The 19,983-nt window shown below is 42.7% G+C and overlaps 1 protein-coding gene across 4 annotated transcripts in view; it reads left to right on the forward strand.

Annotated features, from left to right (window-relative positions):
* Positions 1–19,983, forward strand: part of BICD2 (BICD cargo adaptor 2) — an 83,962-nt gene that overhangs the window by 52,672 nt on the left and 11,307 nt on the right. For all 4 annotated transcript variants that reach the window (XM_081185241.1, XM_081185243.1, XM_081185242.1 and 1 more), the window contains exon 3: positions 19,816–19,968. In XM_081185241.1, the coding sequence (XP_081041367.1) occupies positions 19,816–19,968 (153 nt within the window). The remainder of the gene's footprint in view (positions 1–19,815; positions 19,969–19,983) is intronic.

Raw genomic sequence — 19,983 nt, forward strand, 5'->3', positions numbered from 1 at the left:
TCAGAGCAATGCAAGTCTGAGCAAGAGGAACCTGAGTTAAAAGGAACCACTAAACCAACATCAATCAGAGGGCAGCATAGCTCATTGCTTCCCTTCCTTTAACATGTCAGAACACTTTTCTATGACTGACAGTTGCTAAGCGGGTAACTTAGCCATAAGAATAGCTCTTCTGGATCAGACCAAAGATCTGTTTATTTAGTTCAGTTTCACGTTGCCTACAGCAGCTAATCAGATTCTTTTGGAGCAGAGGCAAGAAGAGCCTTCTCCCAGTATCCAGAGGCAGAGCTCACAACTGTGCACATCACAACTCAGCCACTGTAAACCTTAGACCTTGGGCATGGTTGCTTCAGTGCTTTTTTGTCACAGTTGCAGGGCCCTAAATACTAGGGCACAGTCATTCCTGGTTGAGTTGCACATGTTCTGTGACATGGCATGTGCTAAAGTTTGTGTGTGTGTGTGTGTGTGTGTATGCATTTTTAAGACAGCTGCCTGTTTTGTGTATGCATCTTCAAACCATTGTAATGATTGAAACAGATTCTTACTCGTGCGCACAGAAACAATCTGCCTATTTCTTAAGGCATTATGATCTTTTGAGACATACTATCTAAAAGAAATCACTGCAGTTTTCTTGGAAAACTGTTTAGCCAGTTTTCTAGTTTGTTCTTGTTAAGGCTTGTTGATACAACATGAGTGTGGTGTTGCCATGAGCTAGCTCAGCCTCTGTCTCCTGGAGATTCTCTTGAGACTACTATGTACCACTAATTTCCCCATGTCATCTTTTGGGAAAGGTCCATCGTATAGTGACAGACTCATGGTTTGCATGCAAAAGACCCCAGTTTCAGCCCCTGAAAGGGTTGGGAAAGGACTCCTGTCTGAAGCCCTCGAGAGCCTCTGCCAATCAGTGTTAAAAATACTGTACTAGATTAAGGAATGATCTGGCTCTGTATAAGGCAGATTCCTGTATTCCAATGGGCACATGTAACAAACACAACACGAGATTGTTGCTCTCTAAGGTGTGTGTACACACACACACACACGCCAATCTGAGCTGTTCCATTTTTAGAATGGAGTGAAAAACCAAATGCATATGCAGTTTATACAATTTATTTGCTTTTAAGTCAAATAAGCTCACCAGCCTCTCCTAATCTGCGACTAAACCATCTTTAGAAAAAAAAATAGCAGCCCTCAGTTCATTCAGTGGTATTGGGAAGGTACAAGCAATTTCCATTTCTTTTTAAAAACCATAAAAGTGGCAATTTTTCTGAGGCTGCCTTTGAAGAAAATTCCTTTGGTACTTTCTGTCTGCATTATGGCTCATCTTGGCTAGGCTGAGCAGCATAAATAAACCACATGTTAATCTTCAAAATGGAGTTTTCTGATTATAATGATTTCAGTACGGTCCACTCTCTGCCCCCCCCTTTCAATCATGGTTTACATTAGCAATCAGGCTCTTATTCAATAAAACTGTCCCAGAGCTATAAATTCACCTAAAGCTATAAAAATCCATTTGGTTATATACAGAGAGCAGACCAGCCCTTTCCCTTCTCCCAGATAAAGAACTTTAGGGGTGAGTGAAAGAAGGTAGGCAGAATGAATGAATGGTGCGTGTACTGGGGAATTAATCCAAAGCTGAGTGTTCTCCTTCCTAGTCTTTAATTTTGTGTCGCTGTAGCATGAACGAGCTTTCTAGACTGTCTTCCTTCTTCAAGCTGGGATTCCTATGTTTTTCGTTTGATTGCAGCAGCCAGTTTGAACACAACAGAAGACTTCAGATGTTGGTCATCTGCCATTAGTCTGTTCCCATGACATGTGAAGGCTGGAAGGAAGAGTTGTACTGGTTGTGGTTTCCTTTGGTTAAGGTTTCCTTTGTATTTTAAACGCTCGGGATTGGCCGTTTTGAACCCTGCATTGCTTTGCTTTGCAGGACAAACAAACAAGCTCTTTCAAGCTGTTTCTCTGCTCCCGTTCCCCAAGTCCACTTGCTTCCTGTTGTCATGCAGCAATTTTAACCCAGAGTTTATGGCACAAATTATCCTCCGCAGTCCTGCAGCCAGTGGTCATGTCGTCCACCTGTCTCTCCGCCCCCTCCCCCCATGTATGGGGAAGCATCACTGTCCTTTGTGCTCAGCTCTTGCTGCCTTGACCTTTCTCCCTACGTTTGCCCTTCAGATGTTCATGAGCAGTCTTCAGATGTGCATGGGGAGAGGACTGTGCTCTCTCATATAAGGTGGAGTTAAATAATTTCCCCTTTAAAAACTGCAAAACTCCCAGCAGGGTTCCCCCGCACGCCTTTAATTTCACCTTTAAAAAATACAAATGGAACACAAGAAATGTATGGCTGGGGGAAAGAGGAGGAAGAAATCTTGGGTCCCGGTCTATTCATCCAGATTTGTCTGACTGTATATAGGATTTCTCCCCCACTGGCTCTTTTATCTCCCCCATTCAACCAGTGTTATTTTCAGCAAGTGTTTATTTTTAGGTGCCAGCTCTGTCACCATAGTAGCCAGCTAAGCTTGTTGTTAGGCCCCATCTGCCTACATTGGCTCTGTCTGGTGCTCTTTTCTATATACACAGTAGCCTAATTGTTCCATATCTCCAAGTTCCCATAAGCACCTGCCTTAACATCATTACTGAGGGCAGAGTATTCCTAAAGTCAGGGGCACACTTCTATTCCCCAATGGGATTTATAGCTAAAATGCTGATTAGTCCTTTGTGTGTTGTTATCCTCTTGTCTCTCAGAAACTGTTATACTAGTGGGTTTTTGTGTGTGTGTGTTTTTAAGGACAGGACAAAACTTACTTTCCCAGCTAGGGGGTTTCCAAAGCTTGCACTATCAGCCAAGCCTAAGTCATATGTTGTAAGCAGAAGAACTTGCCTTACAAATATCGTATTTTTCCATGTATAAGACTAGGCTTTTTCCCTAAAAAAGAATGTCAGTAATTTGGGGGTGCCTTATACACAGATACATCTCCCTCCATTTTCTTAAATCGGAGTCCCCAAAATCTTATACATGGGGGCATTTGACATGCATTATTGGCACCGAGGGTCTACTTAGTGACTGCTCCTAGATTGTGGAACTCACTTCCATGGGAAGGTAGCTTTTAAATGGTGTTAAGTATGTTCAGTGCTGTTTTTAATTAGTTACTGTCAGGGAACTGCCATCGGAGGGACAGGTGGTGGAAGGGCTCACGGAGGTTGGGAGAGACCCAGCAGTGGAAGCAGGAACCAGCAGGGGGAGAGGTGGGTCTCTGAGGGAAAGCGAGCAAGAGGGAGGGCTCAGGGACATGTCCAGCGAGAACAGTGGGGAGGTTTCTGGACCTCCCATAGGGAGACCCACTCCTCACCGGAAACTGTCACGCCGTGAGTCCAGAAGACGTGTTTCCGTTAAGGAGCTTTTATGTTGGAAGCGATTCCGAAAGCAGCCACTGTCGGAATCTGCAAGTGACTAGAGCAGCCATGTCTGAGGGGCTCCGTCACAGACAGAGGTTTGTGGACTTTAACAAACTCTGAGGGACTACGATTTTACGCACAAGCAGCTCATCATCCCATCACAGTTACTTATTTAATTGATTGTTTATATTCATTGTGTGCTTTTAGTTGTACTTATTTTGTGAGTTGCCTTGGTTCTTGAACTGGGAGAAAGGTGAGTTATAAATAAAATAAATTCAACATGCATAAGCACAATGAATTTCACAACTCATATCCAACATAAATATTAGAATTTAAACCCCATTGCTTTTCATAATAGGCATTGGTGACTTGTGCTGACAGGATTCATACAAAGCAGAAACTTGTTCGCATCTGTTGGTCTCGATAGACAATGGAGTGCACCTCCGGGGGTGAAGTCAAACTGCTGCGTTAGCAGCACTGAAGTGACCTCCCTGGAGTGCAAGCCTTGGCTGTATGTATTGTGGCCCTGGGCTGCTCTTGGCCTTGCTGATGTGGTCCAAAGGAAAGCAGAGCAGTACATTTGGCAACCAACTTGGCTGCAGGAATTGCTAGAAGGAGGCGTACAAGGCACCATCCAACCACCTTAGGGACTCTACTCTGGATTTGCAGAAACAGGAGCATAGTTATTTGGAGTGTGCACCGAGCACAGGATTCATTTCAGTTTGGCTCTTCAAAATACAACCTGTATCTTTGTCCCAGGATTTCTCCATATCTAGCGAAAACCCCTACTAATTGTGCTGCTTTAAATACCTACGTAATATAAAGCTTGCCTGTAAATGAATACACTTTCAACATAAACAATTGCAAGCTTTGCTCAAGTATAGTGGTACCTCAGGTTACAGACGCTTCAGGTTACAGTCTCCGCTGACCCAGAAATAGTACCTCGGGTTAAGAACTTTGCTTCAGGATGAGAACAGAAATCGCATGGCGGCAGTGGCAGGCCCCATTAGCTAAAGTGGTACCTCAGGTTGAGAACAGTTTCAGGTTAAGAACGGACCTCCAGAACGAATTAAGTTCTTAACCCGAGGTACCACTGTATGTTAGGGCATGTACAGTTGAAACACCCATTATTACATAATCAGTGTGAACAGGATCCAGTATCATGCTCTTCTTTCCCAGGTCTGTCACCTTGCCTTCATTCAGCCTTCCCTAAATGGGTTCCTTCCAGGTTTTTTTGGACTACAAATTCCATCATTCCCAGCAAGCCTGATCAGTGGTCAAGGATGATGAGAGTTGTAATCCAGCCACACCTGAAGGGTTCCATGTTGTAGAAGTGAAGCATTACATAGGTGGAAAGTTTAACCACAGCTGAGCAACCAGGGTTTCAGTTGAACTAGGTTTTGAAATCAGGGTTACCAGGTGATTTTGAAGTGTAGCTAAATTGGAACCCTGCTTTGCCTAAGCAGATCCTATGTCTTGTTTCATGCGACGAAGGGGTTCATAATAGGTTAAGTACATCCCTTGAAAACTACTTGTCCTGTGAATTGGCTCTTAGTGAACATGAAAAAGAAGTAGGTGGGAATGAGATTATGCAAGGCGGATATATTGCATGTCTGGAATGTGTTTGTGATATGGCAGGAGATGATAGTACTTCATTAAATGCCCACTAAAATAAAGTCATCTGAAAGGGCACCCAGGCTTTAGCAACAGCAGCCAAGCTAAATGTGGGGTGGTAGCAAAACGAGAAAATTGGCCGGGGAGAAGAAAGACAGGGATCATGTAACACTATTGTGTGTGTGAAGAGGTGCATTCCCAGGAAGCAAAATGGACCTAAATCCACCCTCTTTGAAATTTCTTCCTACTGGATGGGTCCGGTAGTGCAGCAGGCAGGTAGTTGTGTATGTGACATTCTGTGCTGTACACAGATAGCCTCAACATCTCTGTTAAATTTCTACCTGCATATCTGGTGGGGAATGTTTATTGGGTGCTTGGGATTTCTTAGGTCACAAAGGGAAGGCCTTCTCTCCCTGCTGCCAAAATTGCTCAGTGATTTAGCTCTCTTGTTGCCTTGACTTGACACTTTCTCACTGGGGCTAAGATGCTACATCAGCTAGAGCTCCCCACCCCCCTTAGAATCATAGAGTTGGAAGAGACCACAAGGGCCATCGAGTCCAACCCCCTGCCAAGCAGGAAACACCATCAGAGCACTCCTGACATATGGTTGTCAAGCCTCTGCTTAAAGACCTCCAAAGAAGGAGACTCCACCACACTCCTTGGCAGCAAATTCCACTGTCGAACAGCTCTTACTGTCAGGAAGTTCTTCCTAATGTTTAGGTGGAATCTTCTTTCTTGTAGTTTGGATCCATTGCTCCGTGTCCGCTTCTCTGGAGCAGCAGAAAACAACCTTTCTCCCTCCTCTATGTGACATCCTTTTATATATTTGAACATGGCTATCATATCACCCCTTAACCTCCTCTTCTCCAGGCTAAACATGCCCAGCTCCCTTAGCCATTCCTCATAAGGCATCGTTTCCAGGCCTTTGACCATTTTGGTTGCCCTCCTCTGGACACGTTCCAGTTTGTCAGTGTCCTCCTTTCACTGTGGTGCCCAGAACTGGACACAGTACTCCAGGTGAGGTCTGACCAGAGCAGAATACAGTGGCACTATTACTTCCCTTGATCTAGATGCTATACTCCTATTGATGCAGCCCAGAATTGCACTGGCTTTTTTAGCTGCCGCGTCACACTGTTGGCTCATGTCAAGTTTGTGGTCAACCAAGACTCCTAAATCCTTTTCACACGTACTGCTCTCAAGCCAGGTGTCACCCATCTTGTATTTGTGCCTCTCATTTTTTTTGCCCAAGTGCAATACTTTACATTTCTCCCTGTTAAAGTTCATCTTGTTTGTTTTTGCCCAGTTCTCTAATGTGTCAAGGTCGTTTTGAAGTGTGATCCTGTCCTCTGGGGTGTTAGCCACCCCTCCCAGTTTGGTGTCATCTGCAAATTTGATCAGGATGCCCTTGAGTCCATCATCCAAGTCGTTGATAAAGATGTTGAATAAGACCGGGCCCAAGACAGAACCCTGTGGCACCCCACTAGTCACTCTTCTCCAGGATGAAGAGGAACCATTGATGAGCACCCTTTGGGTTTGGTCAGTCAGCCAGTTACTAATCCACTGAGTGGTAGCATAGTCAAGACCGCATTTTACCAGCTTCTTTACAAGAATATCATGGGGCACCTTGTCAAATGCCTTGCTGAAATCAAGGTAGGCTACATCCACTGCGTTCCCTTCATCTACCAGGCTTGTAATTCTGTCAAAAAACGAGATCAGGTTAGTCTGACATGACTTATTCCCTTGTTTGTGGAGTGGGGCTCTCTCACTAGGTAATTTGATTTTCTAAATTATAATTCTGTAATTCAGTTATTCCATGAAATTGCCTTTGGATTTAAATCCTTTGTGGTTGTTTTGCACATTATGGTATCTTGTTACACTCTGTTATACCCTGTTAATAAACAGGCATTCAGATTTTATTTGAGAAATTTAATCGGCCGTCCCTCAAATGGCAGACAGGCTAGGGAACCAACTACAGGTAACAACTGATTAAACACACATTCAAATGATGTACAGTTGCACACACGTGCATGATGCTGGACCCGGAAATAACCCGAAAACGTTACTAAACACACCACTAAAAGGACAGAATGGGGGGGGGGATAACCGGGCAGGGCACACTTATACACGTGCTGCCGACCTGTGGTGAAGGGGCCAGGAATGAAACTCCAATGGTTGCCAATGGTATTTAGTGTAGTGGGAGATACTAATTGCTTTATTATTGCTATTGTTTTGTTATTGTTATTATTTTGCCAAGAGTACCATCTGAGAATATTTGTTTAAAAATGCATTCTTTGGCTGTGCCACTTTGACAAAACTGATGGCATGCCATACCTTCCCTCCTTCCTTAGAAAAAGGTTCAGTGCACCATCTTCAAAGCATATTTTAAATCATAGATATATTGCACAGTGAAGTTATAGGTGCATTTCAACTAAATTTGCCTGGCAGCACTGGTACAGTGTTCAGATATTGTCTAGAAGGCAGCCCCTCCCCTCCCTCACCAATGTATGCTTATCAAAGCTATTCATAAAACACAGATTAGAAAGAAGCTTTGTGTCCCCAAGGAACTCACCATATCAAATTGGGTCTGCGGGACTTGTCACCCTTACCCTGCATAGTGACCAAATTCGGAAGATCAGCATATGGTCTCTTCTTTGCTTCCCCCCTCAAATGCTTTGACTTTAAGGCACCACGAAGAACTGCAGGATAAATAGGCAGAGCCCCTGCATTTTCTTTTGTTCGTTGCAGGAAAATTCAGATGTAGAGAATGGTGGGACTCCAGCCCCACTGCTGGGCACTCCCTCAGCATACTGTGGGCTGTAGCAGATGGCAGCTGTTGGGTTTCTCACCTTTTATCTTCATCAAAGCTGATTTTAAACTGACAGTTTTTCTTTCTTTTACTCCCCCTCTACAATAATTATAAGAATTTTCTATTTCACTCAATGAGAATCTATCATTTATCATTTGTAGCCCTTTTGAGAGCCCATAATGGGGAAAAAGCATTCCAAAGATGATGAATTGTCATGGAAATGTGCTTGGTTTGCTTTGCATATTATTTAAGGAGGCATCTGTTCCTGATTTGCTTTATTGATGTTGTGCATTGATATACTTGAAAGAAAGATATTATAAAGCTTTTAAAGGTGACAGTGTAGAAAGTCTTGGCATCTAACAGAAATCTGGAGATACAGCCTGATTTCGAAGTGTACAACCTTTTCAGGAAATTTTGGTTTTATCAGGGCAGACACAGTTTCGATTTTATATACTAAATGAATAAATCCATTCCCCAAGTGTATTGAAGTTCTTTATCCTGACTGTACTCTATTATTTGAGAACTCATACCATGCACGACTGAAGATCACTTAACTTTTAATTAAACCGTTATGTCATCAAAAACCACATCCTGATTTTTTTTGGGGGGGGTCTGTGTGTTTTTAGATGTAGCATACCTTGACTTTTATTTTGACCCTCAGTCTGCTAAAGAATAAGCTGTATACCCACCCCAAAAGAACCACAATTAGGTTGTTTCTAAATAGTGCTTGTTAGTGTGGGGGTGAGGAACAGATTTCAGGGTAATTGTTGAATTAATTTAAAAGTCCTGAATTCCAGATCCTGAAAAGGTTCGCTGTAGAAGAAGCTTGTCAAAATGTAAAGCAAACTGCTTCCCTCCTCAGCCCAAGGTTATCCTTATTAATTTTGTCCCAGTCTCATATTGAATTATCCCTGCAGATTCATGCAGTGGATGAACCTAAATCTAGAATTTACTAGACCCAGGGATGGGGAAACTGGGACCTTCCAGGTGCTGTTGTACTACAGCTCCCATAATCCCTGACCTTTTCCCTTGTTGGCTAGGGTTAATGGGAGCAGGAGTACAACATCATCTGGAAGGCCACATTCCCCTGCACAAACACACAAGTTCCTCTTGTTTTTGAAGGTGGCACTCTAGGCTAGTAATACATTTCTAAAGATTTTTCGCCTTTAAAGTCATGGCTCAATTAATCTCAACACTAAGCACAACACAGTTTTAGTGGTTTTATTTACACATTCTCCTTCTAACTTTACCCTTTCCATCCTCATTTTTCGTTCTCTAAAGCACTTCATGATTTACTACCATGACTGGGGCACAACAGAATATTCTACTATTATTAAATTTTTTAATATAAAAATATAGCATATAAAAGTCTGCTTTCCAAAATGCAACTGTGCATTAAAAAATAAATCAATTAAAAAAACAGACACTCAGCATTTTTACAAAGGTTTTGCCTCAAACAACTTCATAAATGTAACAGATATTTAAATATTTATTCGCACAGCTTAGTTTATGAATCCCAAACATCATCATCATCAACCTTTTTATTCGACCGTCAGTCAGAAAAAAGTACAATTGTCAATACACAGTTAAAACATCCAAGAAGATTTTAGAGCTTAGCCAACACTAAAATGGGCTAAACAGATAGCCCCATATCAATACAATCAATTAAAGTCTTGTGACGCTTAAAAGCTAAAAAAAGAAATTTGGCCACCAAGGAAGGTATAGCTCTAGTGATGTTATTCAGCAAGTGTAAAACCTGGTTTTCTCCAGGTAGGGAGCTAAATTGACGTAGAAGTGGCTCTATAAAATTTTGTCTAAGCTCTGCATAAGAAGGGCAAGTCAAGAGAATGTGTTCGGTGGACTCAACCACACCCATGGCACAATGACAGGTTCTCTGGGCGTATGGTACTCCCCTGTACCTTCCCCACAATACCGCAGAGTCAAGGACATTTAATCTGGCCGCTGTAAGAAGTCTGTGGTATTCCACATAGTGGATTTCTGCAAGGTAGGGGGCTGGTATGGTCCTAGATCTGGTCCCCTAGGAACATCCCTGGTTTTACCTGGGCTATGTCCTCTTGTCTAGCAATGTCACTCAGTCTCCGGGAGATCACAGCTCTAGCTTGATTGTACGACATAGACTCAAAGTAAAGATGAGACAATCCGCAGGATTGAACCTCGTTAGTGACCTCCCTTTCCCACGATGATTGGAAATCGTCCCTCAATATCAAGGGGGCAATACCCACTGGTTTAAAACAAAGCTTGAGCCATAGCCAGAGCTTCGTCTTCAAGGCCACATACCGTAGAGCTTGCCAGCCGACCTCTAATCTCATAGCTGCACCCGCTACCGAGGGGGGAATCCTAAGGATGGCTCTAAGGAATCGCGTTTGGATAGAATCCAGTTTCAAGAAGTCCCTACGGGAGCCTAAAGAGATGCCCACCAAAAGAAGGGGGAGGACTTTCATTTGAAAGAGTCTCAAAGCTATCTTCACTGATTGAGCCTGATTCTTGGCATATAGAGATCTAATCTGGATGGCTGCTTTAGATGCGTTGCTTGTTATATAGTCTCTATGGGCCAGAAAAGACCTATTTGACCGTATTACTTGTCCCAGATATTTAAAGCAGTTGACCTGCTCTAGGGGGATCCCGTTCATCGACCATCGATAGAGTCTCGGTCGGGCAGAGAAGACCATGATCTTGGTCTTAGCATAGTTGGGTTGGAGCTCATGCTGATCACAGTATTCATGTAGAGCTTGCAACATTCTCCTCAGTCCAATAGGGGATCTAGCAAGAAGTGCGGCGTCATCCGCATACAGAAGAACATTCAGAGATCGGCCTGCTAGTTTGGGGGGGTGGAAAGCATCATTGGCCATGTGAGTCACCAGTGAGTTAATGTAAAAGTTAAACAATGCTGGGGCCAATAAACAACCCTGTCTTACCCCTCTAGTGGTGGTAACGGGGTTGGAGACTAGGCCTTTATTGTCTAGCCTGATTCTCAGAAAGGTGTTTGTATGGAGGCTGATAATCAGATGAAGGAGACGACGATCGATATTTGTTGCAGCCAGTTTTGTCCATAGTTGCTTTCTAGAGATTCGATCAAATGCCTGCTTAAGGTCAATAAAAGCCACATGAAGAACCTTTGGGGCTTTGCCGGCATACTTTTCCGCCAGGTGATTCAAGGTTAATATTTGGTCTGTAGTAGATCTTCCAGGGCGAAAACCCGCCTGTTCATCGGCAATGATATTGTCGTCCTCCATCCATTTCGATAGTTTGTTTAGTAGGTACCCCGAGTAAATCTTCCCAATGACATTTAGCAAGCTGATTGGCCTAAAGTTGCTCGGCTCTGTACGTGGGCCTTTCTTATGTATTAATACAATCAACGCAGAGCTCCAGCTAGAGGGAAATTTTGCTGTTTTGTTTATATACGTGTAAAGTGCAGCTAAAAGTGGGATCCACCAATCTTTATTTGCTTTGATGGCATCAATGGATATAAGGTCATCACCGGGGGCCTTGCCTGCTTTAAATCGATCTATGAGGGTTTCAACTTCAGGGCATGTAACTGGGTCCCAATCGGGCAGTGCTTCCGGCTCCACCGTATCTCCGCAGGCATCATGGGCTGCATACAGATCGGCGAAGTATCTTTCCCAAGTGTCCGCTGAGATGTGGGGTTCTATTCTTGCAAGCGGCCTACCCAGGTATCTGGAAATTAACTGCCAAAAAGAGGCTGGATTTCTATTCTCTGCAGCTATCAAAAGGTTGTTCCAATTGTTTCTTTCTGCCTCAAGCTTCTTTTCCTTTAGTAGGGCTTTATAACTTCTCCTGAGGGTGATAAGACGGTTACTTGGCATGGGGTCATTTGATGCTCTGTATGCCAACCATTCATTATACAGATGATTCTTGAAGTTTTTGCATTCCTCATCGAACCATTTTTTGTGGAAAAACTGTTTACCATGCTTTGTGGGGGACCGGACTAGTGTTGGTTTTAGAAGTTCTACTATATCGTCATATATTGGTAGAGGCTCATCCGCCTGCATAAGGGAAGCCCTTTTTATTTGGAGCTGATCAGACCAGAGAAGTTCGTTCAACTGCTGGGCCGAATTAGAGGTCCATTTAAGGGCTGTAGGTCTTATCTCCAGATGATCATTTGATAGGTGCACAAAGGAGTGCCTATCAAGTTCGTCAGCCAGAGTCAAGGAAATTTCTAGAGGGAAGTGATCACTCTCCAATCTTGTAGCCACCTTAAAGCTGGATATTTTTGGGGTAAGGTCAGGAGATATCCATACAAAATCAATAGTGGATGCACGTGAACCTGACCAATAGGTGAATTCGGCAGGGTAGTCCGAGCTGACTGCCCCATTTAGCAGAAGGAAATTGAGGGCCAGCAAGGTTTGCCTGCATTTGAAACCTGCGTAGGTGGCTATGTTATCTTTGAATTTCCTTGGTAAAAGATCTGTAGTCACAAGAGGTGAAGAAGGGTACTTGCTAAATTTAGAGAATAAGATTTGGTCAGTATGTGACAGGCGTCCATTAAAATCTCCCGCCAACAGAAAAGTGGCTTCCTTTTCCTGCCCTGCTTTTCACAAAAAGATGCTGTGTAAGATGGACATGCTTGAAAAAATAGGATTTTATTCTATTTTTTCCCCTTCAGAATTCAGGATCTTGCTAGAAACCTAGCCAGTCTATGCATGAGTACCATGGCTCGAGGTGTGTTCTTTATTTGCACACAAGTTAATTGGAACTGTTAAATCACAGTGTTTTAGAGGCCTTTCTTCAGATATTGCACTGCAGTGCCTGTGACGACCCTTCTCACTTCCTTCAGTTAAAAAAGAAGGGGAGTGTGTGAGGCTCAGTCATGCCCACACTTCAGACTGAGAATAATGTCACAGATAGGCATGGCAAGTGCACACAATGCACTACATGGGGAGTTCCAAAGTACAGGTGCTACTAGCACACTAAAAGTTCTGACAGCTTGCAAATGCTGGCGAGAGTTGCAGTCCTAACTACTTGGAGGGCACCAGATGAAGAAGGCTGGACTAGAATAACTAACTGCATCTCTTCTTCTTCAGTGCTGTAACTATATTCAGTTTTCTATTGACCCTTCTTTGCTTTTGTTTTTCCAAAGACCCAGAAGTAGTCTCACAAACATGATAGACCCTGCCAGTTTTAATTCATATTAGTGGTGTTGACATCCTTTAGATTGCTCACCACAGTTGCAGCCACAGCTGAGACTCCTAAATTTGGAGGCATTCCTCCCCCCTTCATTCTGGATATGGGATCCAAGGATCAGGCATAAGCTTGACTAATCCTTGCCACGAATGATCAATGCATCCATCACTCGAATCTGAATATATTCCCATGCAGACAGTAAACCTAAAATTAAAAGTATATTTGGAAAGCTGGCATATTACTACCGTTATTTGTCCTGCCATTTCTGCATAGCATTATTTTCCTGGGAGGTTGGGGAGGCAAAGAAAAGACACTAGAAAATATCCTTGCTTCCATTAAATAAAAATGTAACATTTGTTATGAAGAAACCTGTTCAGTTTCCCCACAAATGATGCCTTTCAGCTGCTGTACAATTTGGAGAAACAAATGGGGAGAGACGGTAATTTGGACAGACATTAAACAGTCTCAGGGTATATTTTTCCAAGGGATTTCCTTTCTCTCCCCATTAATCAGCATAGGCTTCCCACAAAGACCTGCCTCTGAAGGAATAAAAGATTCTGGGGTGTTGTTTTATGAAAATAGTATGAATAAATGTCAAGGAAAGCCTCCCCCTCCTACCCCTGGGTTACAGTTCTGGACTCAATTATTATCATTTTATGACTACTTTAGGCTACACATATGATGCCCCCCCCCGACTGCTCATTGTCAAAAAGATGGGCCACTAAATTGGCAAGGTTTATCTGAAACTTTAGACCCCTGTCCAAATAGTTTCTAGAGAAGAGGACCAGACCACAGTCAATCGATGACCAGTAGATGCCATTCCTCAGCAATAATTTTGTGGGTGTTATTCCTGTAAAGTCTTTGCTGATGAAAGATTTCTTTCTTGCTTAGTTTAAAAAGAAAACAGCCAAACGAGATATCTATTTTGCAGATACGCCAAAAACGAAAAGGTTCTGTTAGCCCTGCTGCTTTAACCAAATTTAAAATGTCACATTAGTGTGAGAACTGGGTGATTATATCATCCAGTTCTGTGGAACAATATCCATTTCTCTTATCTACGAAACTTCTAGTGAGCTGACACCTGAGCTGGGCAAAATCAAGGGCATGAGAGGGCAGAATTAGTTAACTATTGGAGCACCACACTGCAGTCCCAATCCTCCTCTGCCTTTATGTTCTCACCTTTCTACACCACAGAACAGTTATAGCCCATCTTTGGAATTCCCTTTGTCATGCCTTGTTGTGTGTGGTATTCTTGCTTTTAGTATTTTTTGTTTTGTTTTTCAGGCAATGGTACACCACTCTTTGCTTCTTGCAAAGGTGGGGGGACCTGCTGCCCCCCTAAGTTACTGGGCTCCCACCAGCCCTAGCCAGCATGGCCAACAGGGATAATGGGAATTGTAGTCCAGGAACCTCTAGAGGACTACAGGTTCACTCCTCCTGCTTTATTGTGTTGCTGCACACATCTGTCACAATATGGGTTAGGCAGGCGTGTGACACAGCCCTAGGCAGTCCACCAAGCCCTTTCTTCCAGTTCCTTCTCCTGTTCAATCTCGTCTTGCAGTGAAGAGGAGCAGAGAGCTAAAGGAAGATGCTAGATCCAGCCACCGTATCCAACAGTGTTGGCAGGGCCTCTGCTTCCTGCAACCACTGCCAATTAGGTTGGGTGGCAGCTAGAAGTTTGTTTCCTTTCTAAAAGAGAACCAATTTCATGACATGCTCATTGAGCCATACTGATGTCACTACTGTCTGTATGCTTTGTTTGTCACTGAAGACAGGGTGGCTGCTTGATGGCTTAACATTGACTCAGATCCCAATAGGTGTGCCTCATGGTTGTCCCATGATTGAGGCAGGCAGAAAAACTTGGGAAAGGACTAGAACAGCCAAATATTCTGTCAAAGATTGCTAATTTTTTTGTAACTTTACATCCCCATATGTTAGGTTGCCCCCACTCTGTGAGATCCTATGTTAGGGAAGAAGCACATCATCCTGGAAGTGTCACAAGCATTTAAGTGCCGAATTGTTGCAAGCAGGATTTGAAATGGAATCCTTGATCTTGCAAGTCACAATCGCCTTCCCTTCCCCAAGGCCTAACAACTTAATTTTGGGCGCAGGAAGTAGATAGCAGATGATCCCAGACCCAGCTGTAGGGTCTTCCCCTTGGCAGCAATGAAAAACAGAGTGTCAGGATCCTGCTTTGCTTCACTGGCAAGGAAAGAGACTCTGCCAGGGCTTGGGGCTGGCCACTGCTTTCACTTAGCTCAAGGTAAGCCAAAGGGTTTTGCAAATGTTCACTTGCAATGATGATAAAGGTTTGACTTCTGGTTGAGCGATACAATGCCCCAAATTCCTAATCATCTCTTAATGTTCATTCATAAATCTAAAATGTATAACTAGCAGTCACATGCACAAATAGCTAGTTGCCAATGTAACACCATGTTAAGATGTGTCTTATCTCAAAGAGACCCTTTCCCTTTATTTCGTTATTGTTTTAGTGCAGTGTTTGGGAGACATTTTCAAATCTTACCCACTTCCCCTCTTTGGTGCATTAATTCCTGCCAAACACTCTCTGCTGCAAAAGATCTTTTAATACATTTTCCACTGTTTTGACTTTGAAACGTTATCTGGGTGGCGGTGGTGAACTATTTGTTGGTCTCGGCTCCAAACTACTCCCCCCCCCCCTGTATGAGATAAAATCGATTTCTGGACTATTTGCACACAGGACATTAATGAGACATGGCAGCTGGTAGGCTCTGAAAGCCTGAAAGCAAGATTGGTAGCAACATGCAACATTGCCATGAACCAGCCGGTGCTGTAAGATGAACGCTGTGCTCCATCTGACTCCAAAAGGGACAGGCAGATCTGGTCACTCAAGAGTTTGTGACATTTGTTGCGCAAGAGGTGGCCCATATTCTAAATTTAGAATCTAAATGAAGACCAAACAGCACAGTGAAATAAGTAAAGATTTTTTTATTTTTTTATTTTTGAATTATTGGTTTGAAATCATTTGGCTTTTCTTCTCTTGGACAGTCCTCTTGGGAAATGTCAGTTTGGAATCCATTTATTTGTCTTACCAAAGCAATCTATAATGACTCTGTTTTTGAAAAGTAATGTCCATGAACAGCTCCCTCTGTTCTGAATAAATTGCCTTGTGCTTTAACTTGCCATCAAGGCCTGAGATTTAGTTGCTAGCTGGGAATTGCAAGAAACGTGCAGTTAGCTTTCTGTGGGTGGATTTAAGGTATATTTCTTGGAGTGGTAAGTCTTGATTTCATTTATGTCACCAAAACGTTGAGTATAGTGAGAGTGCAATTCCTCACCCAGTAACACAACCAGATGTAAATGAATGGAAATTCACCAGCACAATTACAACAATCCTTGCCTGAAATATGTGTGTGTGTGTTAGAGCACTTCTTCCTACTTAACATGTTATATGCATCTTTTACATAGTGTGTCATGTGTCTTAGGTAAGCAGAAACACTTTGCCAATAATGTACCTTGTACTTGGAAATTTCGACAAGGTCTTGGCTCACTTAATTTGCCCCTTTAAAGTTTCTTGGCATGCAGTAAATTACACAGGGCACCATTTTCAAGATGGCGAAAACATTTATGTTAATTCCCTTCCTCATTCCAGAAATATCTGGATGTTTTAAAATTGTGATCCATCTATGCAAAATAGTCTTTCCTGGAACAATTGCAACAGGAAATTTACAGTTTGATATATTCACGGAGGAAAAAGAGATGTGTAGTTTTATTTTGAGTCTTCCAGAAATGTTATCTAAAATCACGTATACTCTTAGAGGTATGAACCTCTGTTTGGATTGAAAACATTTACTAAGCTTTTAGGCTTAGTTGTAATGGAAAACTTTAAATAAACCAGAGAGCAGAAAAGCAGGAGAGGGAATGATTAAACAGCTGTAAAAATGTGTAGAAATAAAACAGCAGCTGTGTAGGAAAACACGATTTTTTAAATTTCTGATGTTTGCTGAGAAAAGCTCTTATGGGAAGCGGTCATTTCTAATTCTTAATAAGTAATATCAATGTAGCAACAGGTTCTTCCAATCTCTTCAGTGAACACCTTTGAGACAGCTGAAGGCTGGCACAGTCTTACTGGGTCACTAGTTCTCATACCAGTAACAGGCAGCAGAAATGGGGGCAGGGAACACAAACTGCGGCCTCCTCAGAGACATTCAGCTGCCTCTGGCCTTTCTGAGATGCAAGCCAGCTGTTCTTCCTTCTTCCATTACTAGACACACCACATGGAGACTGGTTTCACTATTTCTTAACCCTTTCTCCAAGCCCTCCTGAACAAAAACAATCTCGTTGCTGCAAGCCTTCTTCCCACAGTCCCAAGGGCGTTACCCTACTAGATGACTGATAAGCAGTGGAAGGGATATGTGGAACTTCTCAACCACCCAGCAGCAATGAAATCTACCCCATCTCTTTCACTGCCACTGCCTCCCAGATTCCACTTCCATGGAAAGTTTTTACTCACATCAGGAATAAAGGAGAGCGCCTTTTCCCGAGATAAGCAAGCACAGAAACAATTATTAAACTAAAGCAAGTAAAGTTAATATGATGCGATTTGCTTAGAGAACAACAAATTTTTAATGCGCAATTTAAAAGCAAACAGATGACCAAATTGTAAAACGTAAAGGTAGCTGGGCTTTCTCGTGAGAAAGGTTTCGGTAACGATATCAGGGCAATACCTTTATTAGGCAAACCAAGAGTAGGGGTTTAGGTTGTTAGGTGCAAACCTGTAATTTCTTTTGAATGGATATAGATTGTAAAAAAAAAGTTTATTATAAGAAACTTGTAAACATATGGATTGTCAAAAGTTTATTACAAAAAATGGACAATAAAAAAGAAGTGCTAGTATTTTGGGACAGGGATCCACTAGAGCTGAGTGCCGTTCCTTGATTTTACTTCAGATTTGCTGGTCTGTGGCCATTCTGGCTTTGAGTGATGTGTGCACTGTGGTTTTGCACAGCCTTCTACATTCTTGCTGGCTGCTCTGCTCAATGTTCCCCGTTGAGCACTGTTGTCTCCCAGGACTCTGCATACCCAGCTGGATGGTGTGAACACTTTTTCCTGGCCGCCTCCTCCTCCTCCTCCTTTTAACTGCAAAGTGATGCCAGGCAATGTACAAAGCATCTACAGCTGTGCTAGAGCTACATCATAGCCCTTGGTCAGCAGTGGGGAATGTCTGGCCTGCAGCCTTATTTCAGCCCTTTGCTTTTGGCCAGTGAGGCTGCTTTTAGCTAACCATGGTCACCTGTGTAGCCTTCACTTTTGGACCAGCCCACTGGGTAGGAATGCGTCTCTTGGACTAAAGAGGTTGCCCCATAGAGGTTAAAGTGTGGAATTCTCATTTTCAGTCTTTCTCTACCTTAAATTTTAGATCTCTTCCAGGTACGCCTTGAATGAGGCTCTGTATGTTGCTACATAGCTCCGAAAGATGGGTTGTGCTCTTTTCGTTGACTGTATCTGTTGTAGGCTCAGTGAAGAAATTTGTTTGTTTTGCATTTGGAAGCGCTCTGACCTGATTTGCCAGTCGTGGACTTAAATGTCGATCAGAATGCAGCCAGCAGTCATATCTCACACTTCTCTGAAATTTGCAGTGTAGTTTCAAAACCTGCAAACAAAAATGCACATACCTAGGGAAGATGCATGGAAATGCCTTTTAAAAATGCGTATTTGAGGAGTAGCATGCATAAGATGTATTAAAAACGAGTACTGTTTAAATGTGTTTTTTAAAAAATCTGTGGAGCGAGGAGGGAACAGGCCTGTGATCGAGCACATGTGAAACTGATAACAGAACAGAAACAAGCTGATCCACCCTTAATATATCGTATGACTATGTGGTCAGCCCCCAGCTGTGCAGGTTGTGCTGCTCTATTTTCTTCTCCTGTGGGACCAGTATGACTGACTTGCATGGTTTAATCCCAGCCTGAGTGACAGCTATTGTTAGCTTTATTGGATTTGTTGCTCACGTTATTCGGCTTCTGTCCTAAACAACAAAAGGCTTTAGGTCAGATTACGCTATTACCACAAACATGATTTCTTTGTAACCCTTCCTTTCTTACAAGTATCATTTTAACAATTGTGCTGTGTTACTTACCAAGGCTGTCAAAACACACACACGTACAGAATATGATGCAGGGGGCAGACGGGGAAAGGAGGTGATATTTTAGGGCTGCAATCTTGGTATGTTCCAACTCACCAGTTGTGGTCCACAGCTTTCATTTTTGCCTCTTCTCCCTACGCTCCACCCTCCCAAATTGATGAGAACATTTAACAAACAATTTACATAAATCATGGATTCATAGGAGCGTCACAGCTCCATTGGCTTTCTTCTCTGTACTTAAATTGTATCTGACAGATGCTCCTTTACTCCACATTTTAAACCTCAAGAGAAAGCGACTCCACATTTTCTCTGGTCAATTTTGTTCTCTTTAATAAATAAAGAACAAGCCATGCTTGCTTTTAAAAGCACTAGTTAGCATCCATCCTGATTCTATGAGGTCATGTTGTCTCCTCTTTATAGCAGCCTTTTAGAATGTTTAATGGCCACTTTAAAGAAATTGCTAAATGCGGACATACAGTTTTTAAATTAGCACTTGAAGCATATGGCCTGTTGAAAAGATGCTCCTTTTTTAAAAAAAATATCAATTTCTACCCCTTAGGGGCTTATACCCTTTATGGTGCTTCCTTTTCTAGGCAGGGGAATGAGGAAGACGCATGGTTATTTTGTGAAACATCTGGTGACTGATTACAGTCTTTGAGACTGTAAGTTTTTGTGGCAGAAGCAAAATGTAGTCAATTATTATTATTACCTGTTGCAGATAAATCAGAACGTGGAACTCCAGAGGGGTCGCTTGCGAGACGACATAAAGGAGTACAAATTCCGAGAAGCCCGTTTGCTGCAAGATTACACTGAGCTCGAGGAGGAGAACATATGCCTTCAGAAGCAAGTGTCAGTCCTGAAGCAGAACCAGGTGGGTATTGAAATG

This window comes from Podarcis bocagei (assembly GCF_964188305.1).
Source record: "Podarcis bocagei genome assembly, chromosome: 2".
NCBI classification, from domain to species: domain Eukaryota; kingdom Metazoa; phylum Chordata; class Lepidosauria; order Squamata; family Lacertidae; genus Podarcis; species Podarcis bocagei.